The 20,260-nt window shown below is 39.7% G+C and overlaps 1 protein-coding gene across 3 annotated transcripts in view; it reads left to right on the top strand.

The window, feature by feature from the left end:
* The window catches only part of wipf1.L (WAS/WASL interacting protein family member 1 L homeolog), a 37,374-nt gene that overhangs the window by 8,663 nt on the left and 8,451 nt on the right, over positions 1 to 20,260 (top strand). For 2 of the 3 annotated variants that reach the window (XM_018235927.2, XM_018235928.2), the window contains exons 2-3: positions 17,842 to 17,925; positions 18,663 to 18,792. In XM_018235927.2, coding sequence (XP_018091416.1) covers positions 17,875 to 17,925; positions 18,663 to 18,792 — 181 coding nt within the window. In that variant the 5' untranslated portion in view covers positions 17,842 to 17,874. Of the gene's footprint in view, positions 1 to 2,078; positions 2,230 to 17,841; positions 17,926 to 18,662; positions 18,793 to 20,260 lie in introns of those variants that run through there. The other variant, XM_041576251.1, reaches the window with a different exon arrangement.

Raw genomic sequence — 20,260 nt, 5'->3', positions numbered from 1 at the left:
TTTGCCACATGATGATCGTTTTTGTTCCTTTTAGTGATTCTGAATCATTAATTGCACTTTTGGTGGACATAGTTACAATGGAATTCTGGGGTGGGGGAACACAGTTCACTAGTTGAAAAACAAAATGGCAAATTCTGCATGCACTGCATATTATTGTCTATGCAAAGAAAGATAATCATATAAAAACACATACATAGGGGGTTATGTAACATTGCCCAGGAGCAGTAACCCATAGCAATCAATCAGCAATTAGAATTTACTGGTCACATGTTTAAAAGCAGACATCTTATTGGTTGCTATATTGATTATTGGTTACTGCTATTTAGTAGTGCCTTTAATTACATATGGAGATAGAATATTGTCTGTCTAATTAAGATTACTATTTGCAGCTGGAACATCAACCTATTCAGTAAATATTTTCTCCCCTCGTCATATCACACTAGGCAAATCTCCACCTAGTGCAACAAACTCACGAAGGTTGCTGAGTATATTTTATTGTAACTGCTAAAGAATAATTATGTTTATTTTTGTGATTGTAAAAATGTTCTTTTTGTTTACAGGATTTTTTTGTTTTGGTAAAACTTTTGTGTTAACAGAATTCATTTTATAGTGACAACATTGATTTTGTGATGATGTGATGGTCAAAAAAGGATGGGTGGATGGTAAAAAAAAAAATTATTAGCAGAAAATGCAATGCATTTTTTAGTTTGTGTTACACAATACACTGTAAAGAAAAGGGATCCCATAGGGTATCCCCTGGATGATGTCAATCTTTAACAGCATTTTTTCTTCATCAGTTATAAATATTTACTGATACTGAACAATAAAGATTTATACTTGTTATTGTGAAACCTCCAACCCATCTTCCTACACATAATGGTACTTGTGTTCACTTCCATTTATGATTAATATGGTGTCCTTTGGGACTTAATATGCATTCTGGTAAACTAATGACATTTATGGGAAAAAAATACATTTGCAAAAAATACCCCATTACAGGCTGATGTAATTGCTGCTTGTCTTTGTCTTAAATTAGACATGTCTCGACTCAACCCCCACCTCGACTCCACCCGCTGCAGTTGGTTTGACCTGTAAATTTCTTCCACTTTATTGTGCCCCCTACCACCCACCTGTGCCTGAGGCACATACCTCTGCTGTGTACACGTAGATCCATCCCGGCCTTTATCGTAGCAGGGTTAGAGTTTAAGCATTACTAAGCAAAGCTTTAATAGGGGAGGAGTCGCTTTTTGGTTTCTGATTATTTTAAAATGGACTGCTCCATTCATATACGAAGGGAAGTGATGTATACACGATAGGATCCCATTCCCCCTACCTAACAAAATATCCCTAAAAAGCAGAGTAGTGTATGCCATCAGTGGCATAACTGTATCACCCTCCAGCAAAACCCAAATATTTCAGGCCCCATCCACTGTATCTGCATGCTGTCTGAGTGTAAGGGAAGGAGGCACTGGAGAACAGGTAGGACTGGCATTAACAAAACAGGCTTCACTCAAAGTCCAGTCATTGTCCAGAATCAAGCAGGGCCATATTTACAATATATGCAGTCAAGGGTCTGTGCTAATCTCCCTAGCCTGCAACTGGATACTTGTGGCTAAAACCAGCAAGTGAAGCTGAGGGTAAAGGGCAGAACTGTTTACTTAGAGAAAGGGGTGAGCAGAGGGTCGGTGCATGGGGAAGCATTGGACCTAAGTACAGCTCTTGGATCAAGGTCAAGAAACAAATCAAATTCACTTAGGTATCCAGTAGTGTATGCACATAGGAACAGATTTGAAAGACATTCAATCAGGTATGAAGCATTGGTTGACAGTGGGGGCTTTAAATGCCTGATATTTCAGCCACTAGCAGCACGGGTGTTCTCTTTCAAGGCCAAATGTGCTGCCTTTGAGTGAGCCTTCAATGGACTGCGTAACATGCTTTTAAATATGACCCTGGGTAGTAAATCATTTTAATGCTTTAGTTGCCCTTTCAGGAAGAAGCTTAACTTTACTGAAGCTTAGTTATCTATATATTTTTGCACGTAAAAGGAAATGGTTAGAGTGAAGTGAAAGCGTTAAAGTGTGTCCCAGTACAGCACATTATCATGAAAAAAAGAAGAATAAGGTGAAGTGAGGAGGAAGTTTGTCATTTGCAACTTTTACAGGAAATGAACTCCTTGCATGATTTAAGAGGAACCTATATCGTGTTAAGAGTCTTGTTGAATCAACTCAGGTTAGTGCTTTCTCTTACTGGCATTCCTTTAAAGAGAATCCTTATTTATTATAAATCTTACAGTACAGCATGACAGCTAGATGGTTTATAAAAATGAAGCGAAAATGTGGTTTCTGCACCGAGACCTAATAGAGATGAAAAATTTTGAGAAGAGGAAAACAAATAACTTACAGGAAATTAAAGCCACCCCAGTATGATCAGACTTTCTTTAAATGGGTTGTTCACCTTCTAAACACTTTTTTCAATTCAGTTGTTTTTAGATTATTCCCCAGAAATAAAGACTTTTTTCAATTACTTTTCATTATTATTTTTTTTACTGTTTATCCAAAATCTAAGTTTAAAGTTGAATGTCCCTGTCTCTGGTGTTTGAGTCTGGCAGCTCAGTAATTCAGGTGCAGACTCTAAACTGCAATTTTGCAACATTTAGTTGATACATTTCTCAGCAGCATCTCTGGAGTATTAGCAATTATTGTACCATTTCTAACAGCTGCCTGTAATGAAACCCAGAGATTCTGCTCAGCAGGGACAAAGATAAGAAATAAACTAAATGTATCCATTTAGAACAGTTTACAGGGTCGGCGACCCCCCCTCCCAGAGCTGCTTCATAAGGTGAAAAAAGACACTTTACACTTCAATATTAGAAAAACGGTCACACATAGAAAATAGAAAGTCATTGGAAAAAGTCGTTATTTCTGGTGATCTGTCTGAAAACAACTAGTTGTGTGAAGGTGAACCACCCCTTTAAAGCAGAACCAATAAAAATGTCAGTGTGCTGGGCTGAACTGGACTGAGGCTGGGAGCCATTCAGTCCTGCAGAGCTTTTATCAGGGGTCAGCAGTATATCAGTTTTAGACTATTTTGGCTAAGGATTCTGCTAGAAATATATATTTCTTACTGTCTTTCATTCCTGTTGCTCTAGTGCAGGGATCCCCAACCTTTTTTTACCCATGAGCCACATTCAAATGTAAAAAAGAGTTGAAGAGCAACACAAGCATTGAAAAAAGTTCCTGGAGGTGCCAATTTTGGGCTGTGATTGATCATTGGTAGCCCTTAATGTAGACTGGCAGCCTATAGGAGGCTCTGTTTGGCAGTACACCTTGTTTTTATGCCTCCAAAGTTTGCCTCCAAGCCTGGAAATCAAAAATAAGCACCTGCTTTGTGGCCACTGTGAGCAACATCCACGGGGTTGGAGAGCAACATGTAGCTCACAAGCCACTGGTTGGGGACCACTGCTCTAGTGTGTTAGTCCTGAAATAACTGAATTCAGTTACTGTAAATTATCTGGGGGTAGCAGACCCTGCAAGATCAGAGTGGGGATCTACACAATGGGGATCTACTTGAGGGGAGGGGGCAATTCTTAAAAAAATACTATTGTTTTCCCCATCTGCAGTGTGGGTTCTGTTAATTCGGAGCTCTAATGGAGGAAACAAAATGTTATATCAGTATTGATAACAAGGATAAAATATTATAGGAAGAGGAAATTAAGTATTTTTTACAGGAGAAATAAAGCTTAAAAACTCTGTGGTGGCGATATGGTGGGCATCTCCCAATGAAGAAAAGGGTATTCTCTTCTAGGGCGATGCACCATGTTTGATCTATTTCCCATGTCTCCCCCTGCACCACCCTAGTCAAGAATATGCTCATTATTGTAAACTCGCCAAACCTACTTTACTACTATAACCTAGGCCAGTGTGAATATAACCACCCTGCCTAATCTTTTATCCTTTAGTGTCCTAGGCCAAGTAATAAATACATAGGCCATTGTATATAATGCTTAGCTTTTTAAGATGTATGAGTGATCACCGTTCATTAATAAGCCTATGTAATATTTATTATGCTTTTCTTCTGTTATTATTTGAGGAGACCATGAGATGGGAACATTTCTTGTAGAACCTTGACTTATAATAAACAAGTAATGAGACCAAAGGAGTACTGATTTGTTCTTGAAGTTCAGAGTGGATTAGAGAATAAATTATTGCGGTGTGTACCTCCGTAGAAGGGAAATTATCTGAGAGTAGCACAGGGGATGAACAGTAGGGTGGGGCTGAGGATACCTCTTTTGGTGGTTGTACTAATAATGGTCACACCTGTTAAAAAGGCAATTCACCTTTGGGTTAACTTTGAGTATGTTTTAGAATGTCCTGTTCTTAGCAAATTTTTCATTTGTATCTTTTATAGTTTTTTTTAATTATTCGCATCTGTTTGCTGGTGATCAGATGATACTGGGCAGGCTAAAGAACCACTGTACTGGAAACATAGAATTAAATATAATGGCAACCAATGCTGCATCTGTATGAACCCAATGATCTGTAAACTAGTAGCTATTTAGTATCATGTAAATGAACAATTTTGGGAAATGAGCTTTACTATTTCTAGTAGTTTGCCCTCCTCTAACAGAGGAGTGACAAAACAGTAGGAAACCACCCAGTATGCCATTACCCTTTGGAATTTGCCCACAATCAAAGCTAGATGCAAAATGTGCTCAATGTTTTCTAACCTAGTTATCCATCACAGCCAGTCTGTAAAGACTGCCTTCTGATTGGCTACTATGGGTTGTAGGACCCATTGCAAATTTAGTACTGATTATTACATTACTCTTTGTTAGTGTCCTTGTAAAAATGCTGCAGAGACAAATAACCATACCGGTTCTAATATACAGTATATATATATAGAGAGAGAGAGAGAGAGAGAGAGAGACAGAGAGAGACAGAGAGAGACAGAGAGAGAGAGAGAGAGAGAGGTTACCCACAACGGCTGATCAAACAGCTAATTTTCAGTGTCAGCAACATGTAGCCACATTACATCTTACGGCCTCCTTTTGGCCACTATGAGTCCACAATAATCAGAAAAAAATAACACTGGTGATCTATGGAAAATGCTAGCCTTGCCACCAAAATGATCAGAAAACTATTGGCTGTGCGCACCCCAGTGCAGCCATTTACGTAAAACAAGGATTTTATGATAAACTGCTCTGCCTACTATTTTTCCTGTTAGGAAACTATAGCCAGATTTCTATTATTTTAACCAGAATTTTGCCTCCTCCTCCTCACATCCACAGTACCTGTTTATGAAATCATTGAACAGGAAAGCAAAGATCAGATACAAATGTGCATTTATATAGTAAACAGAGATTTGGTTGTTAGTTGGAGTTAGTTCCTTTTTTACAACAATAAGACTTGAGAATGGTGCAATAGAAAAATTATCTAAATCCAGTTTAGAGGAGACAGGGATATAGACAGTGCGGCATGTGCATAGGCAGCCAGTGGTTTGGTCAGTGCATTATAACTGGATAATAATGCCTGCAAATAACTCCTTTCAGCTGCTTTCCATTTATAAGTGTGTGCTTGGTGTTTATAGTCATGAAATGTATAGGTTTACATATCATTGTATCACATGTGCATTGTTGGCTCATTATTTAGATTGTGTAAACACAAGGAGGAATGTTTTCATAACATATCTTCAGTCAGATTCTATGCATGAACATACCAAAGCCTATAAGAGGCCGGCCTGTGGGCCACTGGGTGAGATCATGCAATTTAACATCCATACAAGGTACCATATTGTACATTATCAGGTCCATCAGACCATGTAGCTGCCCTACCAGACTTTGTCTAACCATATTAAGGCTCAAACTAAAATGATTTCCTATTAAAGGTCAGTTTTCAACATTCACGATTCTTGGTCTCCAAATACACCTTTAATTAATTTATTACTTCTCATAATACAACGTTTTAAGTTCCTATTTTTTTTATGGTGCGAGCTCCTGGGGGTCCCTGGAACAACGTGTAATTTTTATTCTGTTTGAAAAAGAAACCACAGTATAGAGTCACTTTACCACCTGTCTCTCCGACAGAAATAGATGGCTCTGCCTCCACAATCACAGAATCTTTCCACGAAACAAACATCTCTTTTAATTCAGGGGGGTTTCTCAAAATTATTTTTCAACTGTATCAGCATACCACTTCCCCTGGCTGATTTCTCTGAGAATCCATTTGCAAATTTAGAAGTTCCTGTTGGACTTTAGCCCAGTAAAGCAATTTGATGATGCAGCCTTGCCATTAGTTAGAGGAACATTAAGTTCTGCATTCACTCAGCTTTAAAAAACAATGTTATTACTGCCCCATGCTTGCAGTCACTTAGCATAACTAATGTAAGAGGTGCTTGTACACCTATACCTAAAGGAGAGACCTCTAAAGTCATGTGCCATTTCAGCCATTTGGCAAGGCAAGCTATCCCTGGTACATGTAAAAGATACATGTAATTTTTAACTGGATATTAGCACTCTCTACGTTAGGTTGTCTGCCTCTCCTCATCCTGGTCTCCACACTCAGGGCCAGAACTAGAGGTAGGCAGGATAGGCACATGCATATGGCTCATCGATTTTGGGTGTAGTTCTGAATTGAGCAACTGGCTGGTGAGAGAAATTGAGTGTCAGTCGGAAGGCTGGGGGTGCAATTGACTGGCCGAGAAGGTGTGCAGCAGTGGTGGCTGCAGGGCAGCTGCAAACCTAGGTGCACCCCTAGTTATTGCAACAGTGTACCACATCAACTGAAACACTGCTATGGAAACTGCCACTTGTATTACACCAAAGAACACACATAAGGAGCCATTTACAGACATTTACAGACCAGGGCAAGAAGTGCAAGAGTCTTCGCCAGATAAAAATATCACCTGGTGATCTAGTAGAGCAACAGCTCATATAAAACAAGAGGATTTTTTAGTCCTGTCTATTGGTTTATATATAGCACCCTGCCAGCATTGGACCAAGCCAGGTGGGCTCCCCAGGTAATCCAAACTCACCCCCTCCCACTCGCGCTTGTTACAGGAGACACAGGGGTTATTCAACTTGCTGGCGTTATAGAGACAAGGGCCTGGACTCGGGGTAGGCTACATATTAGGTATGTTCCTAGCCCCCCACAAGCTTTGCATGTGTCTCTTCTGCCTACCTCAAGTTCTGGCCCTGCTCTTTGTACGTTTGATTGTCACTGAAGGCATTAAATATATACAATCACCATGTGTTGTACATTTTGATGTTTAATTATAGAGTAATATAAGCAAGCCAAAATTGTACACAAATCCTCCCATGTCAGATGACAACAAGATGAGGTAGCAATTGTAGAATTAAGTCTGGTCCACCAAATTAAAATAACTGGTGAGTGCAGTAGTGAGAGCTTTATGGAAGGTTTATTACCCCCTTTAGTGACTTTTCACAAACTGTATCAAAGCTGGAAGGTGTAGCCAAACATATAAAAGCGTAACATGCTAATATTACTTTTGTGCATATTGACACAATGGGAAATGTGTTTTTCTTCCTCTGTGTTAATATAAATAGATTTTTGCAAGGTTAAACTTGACAAGTTTGAGTGTTTTTTTCAACCTCAGCAACTATGTTACTATATTAAAGTAACGATTTTTGAAGACATGTAACATTTTCTTCATCTTCTCCTTTTTTTATGCCCCCACCAACTCACTCAACTTCACTTCCCCTTCTATTCTTATACTTTCCAGCCCCCACAGTCATCTCATTATACTACTTTCATTTCAGAATCTAAATAAAAATATTATTTGGGTAATTTTTTTAACTGACATTCTTGTTGTACCCACAACACATCACACAAGCCATATCCTGCCGTTAATGTTATAAGCTTAAAGTTCTGGCTTACATTCATTAAAAATCTTAGTTTCTGTTTAAAGGACAAGGAAAGTGTAATATACTCGAGGGTGGATGTCCACAATGGTCACAGATTCCCCATAGATTTTGCGAAGTGAATGTGTTTGTGATTGGTCCCAGACAGCTGCAATGCATATGTGGGAAATCTCTGAACCCAAGAAGGAGTCCAGGAGAAGGTGTTACTACAAACACATAAAGGGTTACAGGTACAGGTAGCAGCTGACTCTGTAGCCACTTCAGACCAACCCAAATGTTTAGATACTTGACTACTGAATGAAGGATTCCTGTCTAGCCAATTTCTATATGTATAGTTTCCTTCGACTTGCTGTATATACAGTCCAAAAACATAAATAAAGGTTCATCACTTCCTGTAAAAATGTGAATTTGAAAGCTTGATAAAGGGCTGGAAAAGCTCGAAACGTTGCTTAGCTTGAGGCACGAATAAAGTACCAATTTTCTCACCATAATCGTGCTGCTGAGGTATTTTCTTGAACGTGAACCAGACCTGGGCAGACAGGGTCACAGACGGCACCCGACGCTGCAAAGAGCGGTGAGAGTGTGTGTGCAGCACTACTTTGTGTTTTTTGTGAATTTGAAAGTAAGCACCACTGGGGGGCAAGGAAACATATAGGGGTATATTTATCAAAGAGTGAAGTTAATAGTGAAGTTCCGCCACTCTCCATTCATTTCTATGGGATTTTTATAGGCGTATTTATCAAAGGGTGAACTTTCACTTTCACCCATTGATAAATACGCCTTTCAAAATCCCATAAAAATGAATTGAGAGCTGCGGAATTTCACTCTAGTGGCGGAACTTCACTCTTTGATAAATTTACCCCTTGATCTCTGTAATTGATGCATAATATGTTAGTGCAAAATATAAAAAAGGATCAAAATAAAGTGCATCATTCCCCAATGTAAGTAATATGTGAGGACAGGCTGCTTTAATAAAACCGTAATCCTTATATTTGGGATAAGGTAGCAAAGAGTTACTAAGGGTTACTAGACTTGGTTCAATCTCTGTAACTTGTAATACATTAAATCTTGGGATCTTTCTATTTTTCTGGGCTTTTCAGAGCTGCTGCATCCCCTTCTCCCCTTTGCTTACCTCATATGTTCGTGGAGAGGGTTGAGAGGGGGCCATATTTTTAGTGATGAGTGTGGTATGGCATAGGATGGTCAGGTCATGCCTACTCATGGTTCTTTTTACTTAGATCATCAGATCTGTGGGTGTGAAAATGATTATACGAATAGCAATTTACACAAGGGGCAGCCAGTAAGTACAGGCCTTCATTGCAGCACTATATTCGTGGGTCTTACGCTTATTTTGGAACGCAAAGGAATGTGTCTGTTCTTGAAAGTGCAGGGCAAGAAGCAACAATGTGAAATGCATTATTATTATTTTATTAACACTAAAGCAACAACATATTCTGCAGCAATGTACAATAAATGGGTGTCGGCATTTGTATATATAGATTTACATACAAAAGAAACAACGCATATTAGAGGTAAAGAGGACTCTGCCCAAAAAGAGCTTGCAATCTAAAAACATGACAGTTTGCACCCATTTTTCCACAGCTTGGACCCTGACATGCATTTTGTAAATGTGGCCTTTATTATCTTGAAGGAGTTCATGGTGATGCAAGCTAAATTCTATGGGAATCATTTATGGGTCCCAACACTAAATAAAGAATACCTGTCTGCCTATATTATAACTAACTATTTCTATTTTGCAATACTGCCACTATCCATGACTCATTTTTCTCTTATGGCCCAAATATTATACTTATAGATTGCTGCTTTTTGATATAGGATAGAATTGTTTTACTATTCTGAACGGAACAGTTTGGGACATGTATGGTCGTAACAAAATTGCAGCCTCGTTCTACTTGATAGGGCCCGTCCTTTAGGGTGCCTGGGTACACAATGAACTAATAACCGTTGGAGGGAGTTGGTCCTAACAAATAAGTAGTATAGGGGCCTTTGTTTTCTGATGGTGGCCTTGCTGATATCCCTATAAAACCCTGTTATAAGAATACAATGCTAAAGATTCAGTATCATGCTACTGGGTGTATAGAGGATTAGAAAACTCAAGTATCTGAAGGTTACAGTGGTTAAATTCTGTGCCAGCTGCTGAAGCCATTTGCAGAGGAACACGGAAACATATGTCTTCTATTACCGTGCAGGTTCCTTGATTGTATGGAGCGGCTCGTTTTGACCTTAGTAAGAATTTGCTGATTAACCTGGAGTGAACTGCAGTACAGATGTACTTTAATGGCCTCTTGGCAGCAACAGAGGTTATGGAAATTGTAAAGCTAAAATTATGTATAGTGTCTCATACAGATATAAAGGGAAAACTTACATATAAATACACAAATTAAATTATGCTGCATAAGGCTTTTTGTTCTTTGTTCAGCAGTTTGGGAGAACCCATTTTCCTAGATATGCTCACATCCTGCTGCAGAATAAAGCTTCTGGAGTGGGAAGTGAGGGGTGACCATGAAAACTGCTGATACCCACAACCTGTCTCTGACTGAGTTAGCCAAGCTGTGGGTAAAGGGATATATTACTGGTAAGTCTTAATCTGAGAATACACTACAACATGCACTCAGATGTCAAACCTTTGTCTTATATGGATACCCATGTGCTGGGCAAAACTGAGCTGATCCAAACATTCGCCTTACAAGTTCTGAGTGAGAAACCAGTTTTTTAGTGCAGGTCCTGCTGCAGTAAATGAAATGCTTATATATCGCGTTGTGTATAAATGTGTGTGCTTGAGTGTTAGGTGGTATGTTTGGTGTCCCATGTCCACATTTTAGTCTCAGTCTAGCCCTGTACATTTATATGGGTAACTGCTCTGGGACTATTAATATGCACTGTTAACACATATATTCCCTAGTGTTGAAAGATAAACAGAAATAATATAATATATAACCTTTTTTATTTCTAATAATGAAGACAATGGAAAGTATTATTGGCTGGCAAACAATGTATGATAACTGCATGCACTGCTCTACGGTTTGGAAACAAACAGAATACATTTTGGAACAAACTTCATTATAACTGATCTGCGTTTGGGCCTTGATTTTTTTAAAAGACCAGATGGCAGTGAGTTTGATTTAGATTAAAAGACACATGAGGTGACGACATAGTTTGAGAACTATAATAGTACATATTTTGAGGTTACGGCTCAGACATGAGTATCTTGTTCACTGGTTAGTGCTTGGTCACACTGAACAGTCCAACAACAGCCTTGACATAGGGCAAGTAACACACACAGCTGCTCTGTGACTAATCTCTTTCCTGAATGACATTTTGCCTAAAAATGCTGTGTTGGTTGGGCGTGATTACTAATGAGGATCTAGAAATATGCTCTTGATATAGACTGGTCAAATATGCTAGAAGTAAACGAATGCAGGGTCGTTTAATAAATGGGCAAGGTGGCATTTGCCCAGGACCTACCAGGACAGGGTCCACCAACAGAAATTTTATCTGCTATAATTTTTGACAGAAGCATCCTGCAAAGATGACAGGCTCTAACAACCGTTCCTCTAGAATTACAATTAGAGATCTGTCATTGTATAATTTCTAGGTTCTTGCATTATCAATTAGAGGTGATCAATGTGTTTTCTGGAACCTGATTTCACCGACCTATTTTCTGTTCTGTCCTTGGATTCAAACTGGTTGTTCAGCTTTTAAAGCAACATGCTGCCAGAGATATTTAAGAACTATGAGCTTCTTTTGTGGGTTGCTATTTGTCACCTCTGTAAGAATTGTAGAAGAATTGAAGTGTAGTCTTATGGTTTACTTTTGATAGCTTTGTCATTTGCCGTTACTTGCATTACACAAGAGATACAAAACAACTGATTTCAGGTTTTAAAACTTCTAAATAAATCATCGTGGGGCTTGTCAGCCCTACAACATATCGTTTGTTTCTTTAAAATCGGAATATCATCCCTTTAAAACAGCAAGCATTTCTCATGATTTGGTGAAGATCGATTTTAATCACTGTAGAAGCATCTTGTTTATGCCTCATACAAACGTTCTGCGAATAATACTGTTTGGGTTAAAGAAAGATTCTGCTGTATTTAGTTATCCTCTTAAGAGCTTATGGTGTGTGCCGCTGAATGGTGGGATTGTTAAATGAGAAATATTGAACTCTCTGAGGCCTGGTAATCTCAGCATTCCTCATTCTGTCTACAGGCGCTGAGGTTTTGGAGCACACAATGAAGCACTATGAGAGAATGGCACTTCTTTTTCAACAGATTCCTCTTTTAGCATATCTTCTGCATGATACAGCAATGATTTAATACATGGATTATAATGTGTCTATAATACAATTAAAGTAGATGTAGACTGATTTAATTTTTGCACAGTTAAAAAAGAACCTGGACGCTAAGCTGTTCTTTTAAATAAAGAACAACAGTTATTAAAGACTTCTTTTTAATTCTATTTCACACTATTTTAGTCTCTGACCTAGTCCTAGTTGCATCTCTGCATTTACTCACTCTGACTACAGCATGTATTTGGGAAGGCAAGATTTCTCCTAAGTGTGCCGATAAGCACCTAATAAATCAGATATTGAAGGGACCAGAGCAGAACATGCTGATGACAATCTCATGCTGATAGGCGTATTTAACAGTTAATGAAAATAAACCTTTCAGAGATAGATTCTCGTTTTGAAAGAGGAAATAATGAGATAAGGAGTCATTTATTTATAGATGGCAGTCGCCATGTTTTTTTACCTACAATATAGAGGTTTTTTTCCCGCAGAATTTCAGTGTTGTTGCAGTCCCCAGGGGGAGTTGCGTCTGACACAATAAGGTCTGATGCATAACGCACGTTGATGCGAATCAGACATAATTATGCTGCAAATTTTCCAGTCCAGTAGATGTCAATTTTGTGTGAGAGTAACTTGTAACCCAATTTTCTTGGCACAGTCGATGTGGGAACCCTGGAGCTGGTTTGGGGGCGGCTGTAACTCCATGGTTCCCTGTCTCAATAAACAAAGCAGCTCTCAATTGGTGTAATGAATACACATTGATGCAATTACTTTTAATGAATGGGATTAACTTCTGTGCAGTTGTGGGCCCTGCCACAGTATAGTATAGACAGGCAATACTGTACATCCTATTGTAAAATATAAGGATATTAAAGTCAATGAGTAGTTCCATGTCCATATAAATCATATACATTTAATACAGGTTAATGATCTCCTGGTGACTTCTAATATTATCTTATCTTTAACAGAGAGTAATATAATACACAAAAGCCATGAATATCTTGTAAATTATATCCTTATAAATGGTGAGTTTTGATGTCATCAGTTATAAACGGTGAGTTCTGATGTAATTTCTGTCACATAACTCACTGAAACTTGTGTATTATAATAAATGGAGTACCCCCAGTTGCAAAATATCAGGATATTAGAAGTTACCTTCGGCCTCGTGTTTTTATATGGTCATGAAACTCCTCAGTAACTTATAATATCCTTATATTTTACAAGAGGGGGTACTTTATTCACTATATAATGCACATGTTTCAGTGAGTCATGTGTTATAATCACACCACTAGGCACTAATTATAACTGATGACATCACTAAACACCTTATTATTTACAGGATATTTATGTGTATTTTATACAGGCCTGGATTTGTGGCCACAAGAGGGGGCGACAAGATTTCAGGGGTGGCATGCCGCCCAGCCGCATCTACAGAGCACTAGGGTCGCAGAGCTTGCCAATAGTCTGGTGCATGAGCGATCACAGTGGGGCTAGGACCAGGGCCTAGGGGCGCCGCAAAAGGCCTGATTTTATGTTAAAAATAATGGTGTAATTTACTGCAATCAAACTCTGTAAGCATTCAGGTTAGGCACAAAAGCAGCACTGATTGTGGAGAGTATTTTATATTGTGCCATATTTATATTACCTTTTATGAGAGTTAAAGTTAAATCTCCCTTCTGGTCACTTTTGGGATGAGTGGGACATCAGTAGAAATTCACTTCTCCCAACATGCCCCTTTCCAGTCCCCTTTTTAAAAGCCTATGCTGCCTATAAGCGGTTGTTGTAGGTGTCTCATTGTGCTGCTGACATAAATGTTACACCAGTCTTTAGTAGGTACAGGATATGCAACTCTTAAAGAAACGGTAAAATCGAAACATGAAAGGTTTTAAAGTAATAAAAATATAATGCAGTGTTGCCCTGCACTGGTAAAACTGCTGTGTTTGCTTCAGGAACACTACTATTGTTTATATAAATAAGCTGCTGTGTATCAAAGTAGGCAGACATTCAAAGGAGAAAAGGCTCAGATCACACAGCATATAGCAGATAAGTAAGCTCTGTGGAACATAATGGTGTTATCTGTTATCCACTATTTAACCTGTGCCATATAGCCTTTCAATTTCTGCCATTGCTACACAACAGCTTGTTTATATGAACTATAGCAGTGTTTCTGAAGCAAACACATCAGTCTTACCAGGGCAACACTGCATTATATTTTTATAACTTAAAATCACTTTAATTTGTTGGTGTTACTGTTCTTTTAAGCAGCTTCTGCCTAGTGCCTAGAGTCACATGAGAATATCCAGAGTTAGTTGGAAAAATATACCAAAATTATGGATTATTTTACATAAATTATTAAATGAATCAGTAGTGTAATAAAAGGGGGTTGCCAGCAAAAAAAACTGCATAATGAAAGAAATGATATTTGCTACATTGCTGGAAAGAGTCAGAACCAGAAAAGAGAAAAGGATAAACAAATCCTGCTTTCAAAAAATTTTTTTAATTAACGTATAATGGAAAGTTGCTTAGAATAACATCCCTTTTCATTATGTAAAAAATAGTTTTTGGGTGGGAACCTCTTGCTTAGTTTAGTGGAGTTTAAAGGCTGCTGTGTTGGACTCGTGCACAGTAAGGGCGCAGCACAGAGCAAGAGAAAGAAAATGAGTTATAAGCTGTTTCTTATATATGAGAGCTCAGAGCTCCGACCACCGCCAGAAATATCTACATTTATATGAGCAGGAGAATTACAGGATCTGCTTAGCGCAGCAGATGAAGTTGGAGTGCCAAGGATGAAAGTCAAGCAGCTAAATGCAAATACCATTTCCTTTGTATCCTGCGTACAAACAATCATGATCTGTGTGCCTATGGACTTTTACTGCCTGTGCTGAGATCTGTGTTTTCCCTGCTTGTTGAGAGTCACAACTCACAAATGTGCCTTTTGTTAGGCCTGGGCAGGGGCACGATGGGTTACAGCAGCTGTACAAGGAATGAAATGCAGAAACAGGATGGCTGTGGCTTTGCAGCGAGCACTCACTTCCTGTTGCAGCATGTCTTTTTAACTCCACAGGAAGTTTGAGCACAGAATAGTATTTAGAGGGGGCACAGCTCAATGGCAGACTAATGCTCATGTTCTGCATGGCCAGTGAAGGCTGCAGATGTTATTCAGTTAATAGTGTTTTGATAATACAGCAAATGTCATTGGCAAGTTGAAGGTTGAAAATGTATTTGCATGAGCCAGCTACTCTGGGCGGCTATTTAAGCTATATATAGAAAAGGTTATTTCCAAGCTGCACCCTAATACTAAATGATATATATACCAACAATAACATTACCAGTAAATCAAGAAATACATTTTGTTATACACCTGGTCTGTCCAATTACATTCCTGATCCCTGCAGTAATGCACCTGGGCTAGGTCCAGAGATTCAAAAGAGACATTCAAAATAGTCCCCCACAGGCCCAATAAATAGTGACTGCATATGGTATCTTACAGCAGTTCCTTTGGAATGTGCCAAAATCTACAGATCCTAGAGTCCTGTGTGGGTCCATTTTTTGGGACCCGTACGCGCAACCTGCAAACCGCAACCCGGACTCGCATTCTTACCCACTTGGACCCGCAACCCAACACGCAAGTACCTTATCCGCAACCCGGACCTGCTGACCATGAAGAATCAGGAAGTTCTGTCATTGTAAATCGGAAGTGGCATCATTGGAAGTAGCTGTGATCAGAAAAAAAGGAGTAAAACAGGAAGTGCTGTCATTGTAAACCGGAAGTGACGTCGTCAGAAGTAGAAAAAAGGCGTAAATATCGCTATTGAGAAGACCCGTGACCCGCAGAACCACCGACCGAGTCTATACCCACACCTGGAACTTCTATCTGCAACCCGCAGGGTACCACAGGTTTTTGCGGGTAACCCGCGGGTACCCAACCAGCTATACGAAGACCTCCTATACCTTTTGTATTAGCAGTGATATATCTGCTGGGGGTGTGGGGTACGATTTAGCCAGGCTTGCACTCCCTTGGGTCCAGAGTCGCCATAAGTCAAATCAGAGGCAGCAGTAGAGAGGGAAACTCTTCAGAGCACACACCAGGAGTGTTCTGGAGTGTGATTCAGTAGGAACGGGTGCACATTCTGCACCTGGAGTTGCCTGTGGCTAGGTACACCACTCTGTATAAGCCAGTATTTGCATGTAATTGGTATGTTTTATGTGTACACATTTTAGGGATGCACCGAATCCAGGATTCGGTTTGGGATTCGGCCAAGATTCTGCCTTTTTCAGCAGGATTCGGATTCGGCTGAATCCTTCTGCCCGGCCGAACCGAATCCGAATCCTAATTTGCATATGCAAATTAGGGATGGGGAGGGAAATCACGTGACTTTTCGTCACAAAACAAGAAAGTAAATTTTTTTGCCCCTTCCCACCAGGGTTCGGATTCGGTTCGGTATGGTATTCGGCCGAATCTTTCACAAAGGATTCGGGGGTTCGGGCCGAATCCAAAATAGTGGATTCGGTGCATCCCTAACACATTTATATTATGTAAATTATGCTGGAACTTTTTCATAACAATATCAAAATGTGTTTCTATAAAAATACAGGGTTAGCCTTAAATGGCCACATAGGGGGCTTTCACTGAGAGGAGGAGAGATAAATTAGGGGATTAGGTTTGATCTAAGAGTCCTGGTAGGATAATGATTTAACTATTCAAACTGTACAAATTCTGCACCCAGGCTCACCCCCAGTTGCCTTGCACCATCCAGACAAGCACCCCCACAGCCAACCCCACCCTCTAGATGCACATGCACAGGGCAGCCATCAGGGGGGGACATAATGTGGGGGGGGCCGGGCTACCAATTTTGGCCACCAATTATTTTTTTATCATGTGGGGTCCTAGCCACCAATATTTTTTAATGTGGGGGCCCTGGCCACAAATGTTTTTTATGGGGGGCCCTGACCACCAATATCTTTTTATTTTTTATTAACGTGGGAACCCTAGCCACCAATATTTTTTTGTGTTTTTACTGTGTGGTGGGGGGAGGACCTGTGGAGGTGGGGAGGGCGGACCTGTAGGTAGGGCTTGTGGTGGGTGCAGCCCAGGGGCCCAGGATATTTTGTCGTATGGGGCCCTGCGATTTCTAATGGCGGTCCTGCACATGCTTTTACCTTCCACCCTCCATCAATGTCTTCAGCAAGCTCCATGGAGGGTGTAACTACCGTGAATCTAACAGATAAGGCTCAACAAAAACCTTTCTTACAGTTGACAGCAGGTCCTTTCATGTAGTAGTATAGGTAGTTTCTATCAGGCAAGTATTTAGTGTGTGTTAACTCTTCTTAAGCAGGCCTGGATTTGTGGCAAGGCCTAGGGCGGCAGAATATTAGGGGCGACATGCCGCCCAGCCGCTTACCGGGGAGCACAGCTCCCCAGCGCTCCGGTGCAAGAGAGCATGTGTGATTTAATTTGCTAATCTATGTAATAATGCAAAACTATACAAAATAAATAATGAAGGTCAACTGAAGAGTTTCGTAGGGTAGGTCCATCTATAACACATTAAAAATTAATATAAAGTTGAAAATCCCATTTAAGTCAGAAAGGCATTAAATACTGTTTACCAATTAAAACTTCTAAATATATTAAAGCAAGTGTATTTTTCTATATTGACAGGTACTGGAGAAGAAATAGCAACGTTTTGTGAAGATGCCTGTCCCTCCTCCCCCTCCACCTCCTCCACCACCAACATTTGCACAGGTAAGAATCTAACATACAGGTATGTTGGCCAACATGAAAAAGATCAGCTTGTATGGTCAGATTGCCACAAAAACAATCTTTACGCAATCCAAGTAGTTAGTCAAATTGGGATGATCCAATCATATGGATTATAGCCAAAATGCTTTAGCTGGCCATACACCTTAAGATACAAATTGGGCAGATCTCTCCACCATTACCCTGGGCTAAATCAAGCTGATCCAGTTGTAGCCCTTGCATATGTTTCAAGAGGTCTTCATTATTTAATTTAATTTTGTAGGATTTTGTGGAATTGGAATTACAGGTATGGGATCCATTTTCTGGAAACCAATTATCCAGAATGCTCCTAATGACGGAAAGGCCATCTCCCACAAAGTCCATTTTGTCCAAATAATTCAAGTTTTTCAAAATGATTCCCTTTTTCTCTGTAATAATAAAACAGTAACTTGTACTTCATCCAAACTAAGATATAATTAATCCTTATTGGAAGCAATCCCAGCTTATGGGTTTTATGTAATGTCTACATGATTTTCTATTAGACTTAAGGTATGAAGGTCCAAATTATAGAAAGATCCGTTATTTGGAAAACCCCTGGTCCCGAACATTCTGGATAACAGGTCCCATACCTGTATTAGCTTTTCTGTAATGCCTCTTTACAACTGAAAATGCTGTCTGGTTGACGATAGAGTCACTGATACTGGTAACCAATATTCAACTGAAATGTTTTTGAACCCCTTTAGGCAAATACAGAGAAACCTTCGTTAAACAGATCAGAGCTATCAAGCAGGAATGCTCTCCTCTCGGATATTAACAAAGGGAGAAAATTGAAGAAAGCTGTAACCAATGACAGGAGTGGTCCTGTTTTTGAGAGTAAGTGTTTTTCAGTTCTGAAGTGTTTTAAACTGTGGCATTGTTTTATCCACTTGCATTAAAGCTGGCCATACATGACCAGATTTGGTCAGGAAGGTTGGCCATTTTCAACCATTTGTGTATGTACTGTATGGCCAGTTGGGAAGCTGTTTAGACAGATAATACTATTATAACAGAAATCAAAGTTGAGAACAGGCAGAAGTCAAAAAACAGGAAAGTCCAGTAGCAAAATAATGCTTCAGGATCAAGCAAATCGTAGTCACAAAATAGGCAAAGGGTCGAGGCAGGCGGATCTTGGCCTGCTGAGAAACACAGGCCGTGAACCCGCTCCTCCACTGCTGCCCTTCTGCCTGCAAATGGAAATATTACCTCCACTCGGGTGCAGGCGGATTTCAGCGTGAAATGCAAATTCTAACCCCAAAATCCACAGGCTGAGATATGAGTCGTTTGGCCCTAGCCTAAAGAGTTTGAATACAGGACCATGGTAAATGATTCACAAACATTGCAGGAGGACAGTCCAAAAATATAGGGATAGGGATATATCACCTATGACCCTCCTGGGTTTGTCGTACTACAACTTCTAGCATCCTTGACAGCTGTAGTTCAGCTCAACAACAACTAGATTGATATCTGAGATGTACTATACAGTATATACTAGAAGAATCTAGTAATTGTTACAGAATATAAACATGCCATTCTTTGCTCTGTAATGCATGGGTATAGCAGGCTCTATAATTTAGTTTTTGGGCCTGGACTGACTCCAGAGAACAGTCTGTGTAAACAACTAAGAATAGCACGTGTACTTACAGCTATGAAAAACAGACTTGTGAAACTAGATTCTCAAAACTATGAGAACAGGAATGCGAATTGCTCTGGAGCAATTCGCTATTGATAGTTTGTTAAGATTTAAAGAGCAATGAAAGCCTGAGACAGATGTTGGCAATTTTTTTGTAAGGTAACCCCAACATGATCCTAACCACTTACTTTTTTACAGAGCATGCTCTCACTAGAGTTTGTGTACCGAACCATGACACATGCTAGCAGGCCAGCTACAGTACAATGCACACATACTGTATCTATTGCAGGCAAATGCCCATAAGAGTCTGTAAAGTCCATTCACATGATCTAGAACAACAAGTCTTGTAAATTGCTTGTATTTTCTCATAGCTTTCATATTTTCTCAAGCTTTTGTGTGTTATAGATGCTCACCCCCCAACGCTTACCTTTCCTGCGCAGGAGGTGGTCCAGGGGGAGCAGCATCGCTAGTGCAGAGTTCAGTTAGGCTCTCTTGCAGTAGAAAAGCCAAATTTCTGGTTTTAAATTGGGAAATGTGTCTCTTAAAGTTACTAGGACCTGCTTTTTGCTGCCCTTGGTAACTTTCTTGGCATTTCCGCCTCATCTCACATTATTCGAGCTGCACCGCTGTCAGTAAGACATAGGAAAGTAGAATTCTGAGTGTTTTTCTCAA

This window comes from Xenopus laevis, chromosome 9_10L (assembly GCF_017654675.1).
Source record: "Xenopus laevis strain J_2021 chromosome 9_10L, Xenopus_laevis_v10.1, whole genome shotgun sequence".
In the NCBI taxonomy this organism is placed as follows: domain Eukaryota; kingdom Metazoa; phylum Chordata; class Amphibia; order Anura; family Pipidae; genus Xenopus; species Xenopus laevis.
Note: the sequence above shows the minus strand (reverse complement) of the source record. Positions and strands in the feature narration are given on the sequence as shown.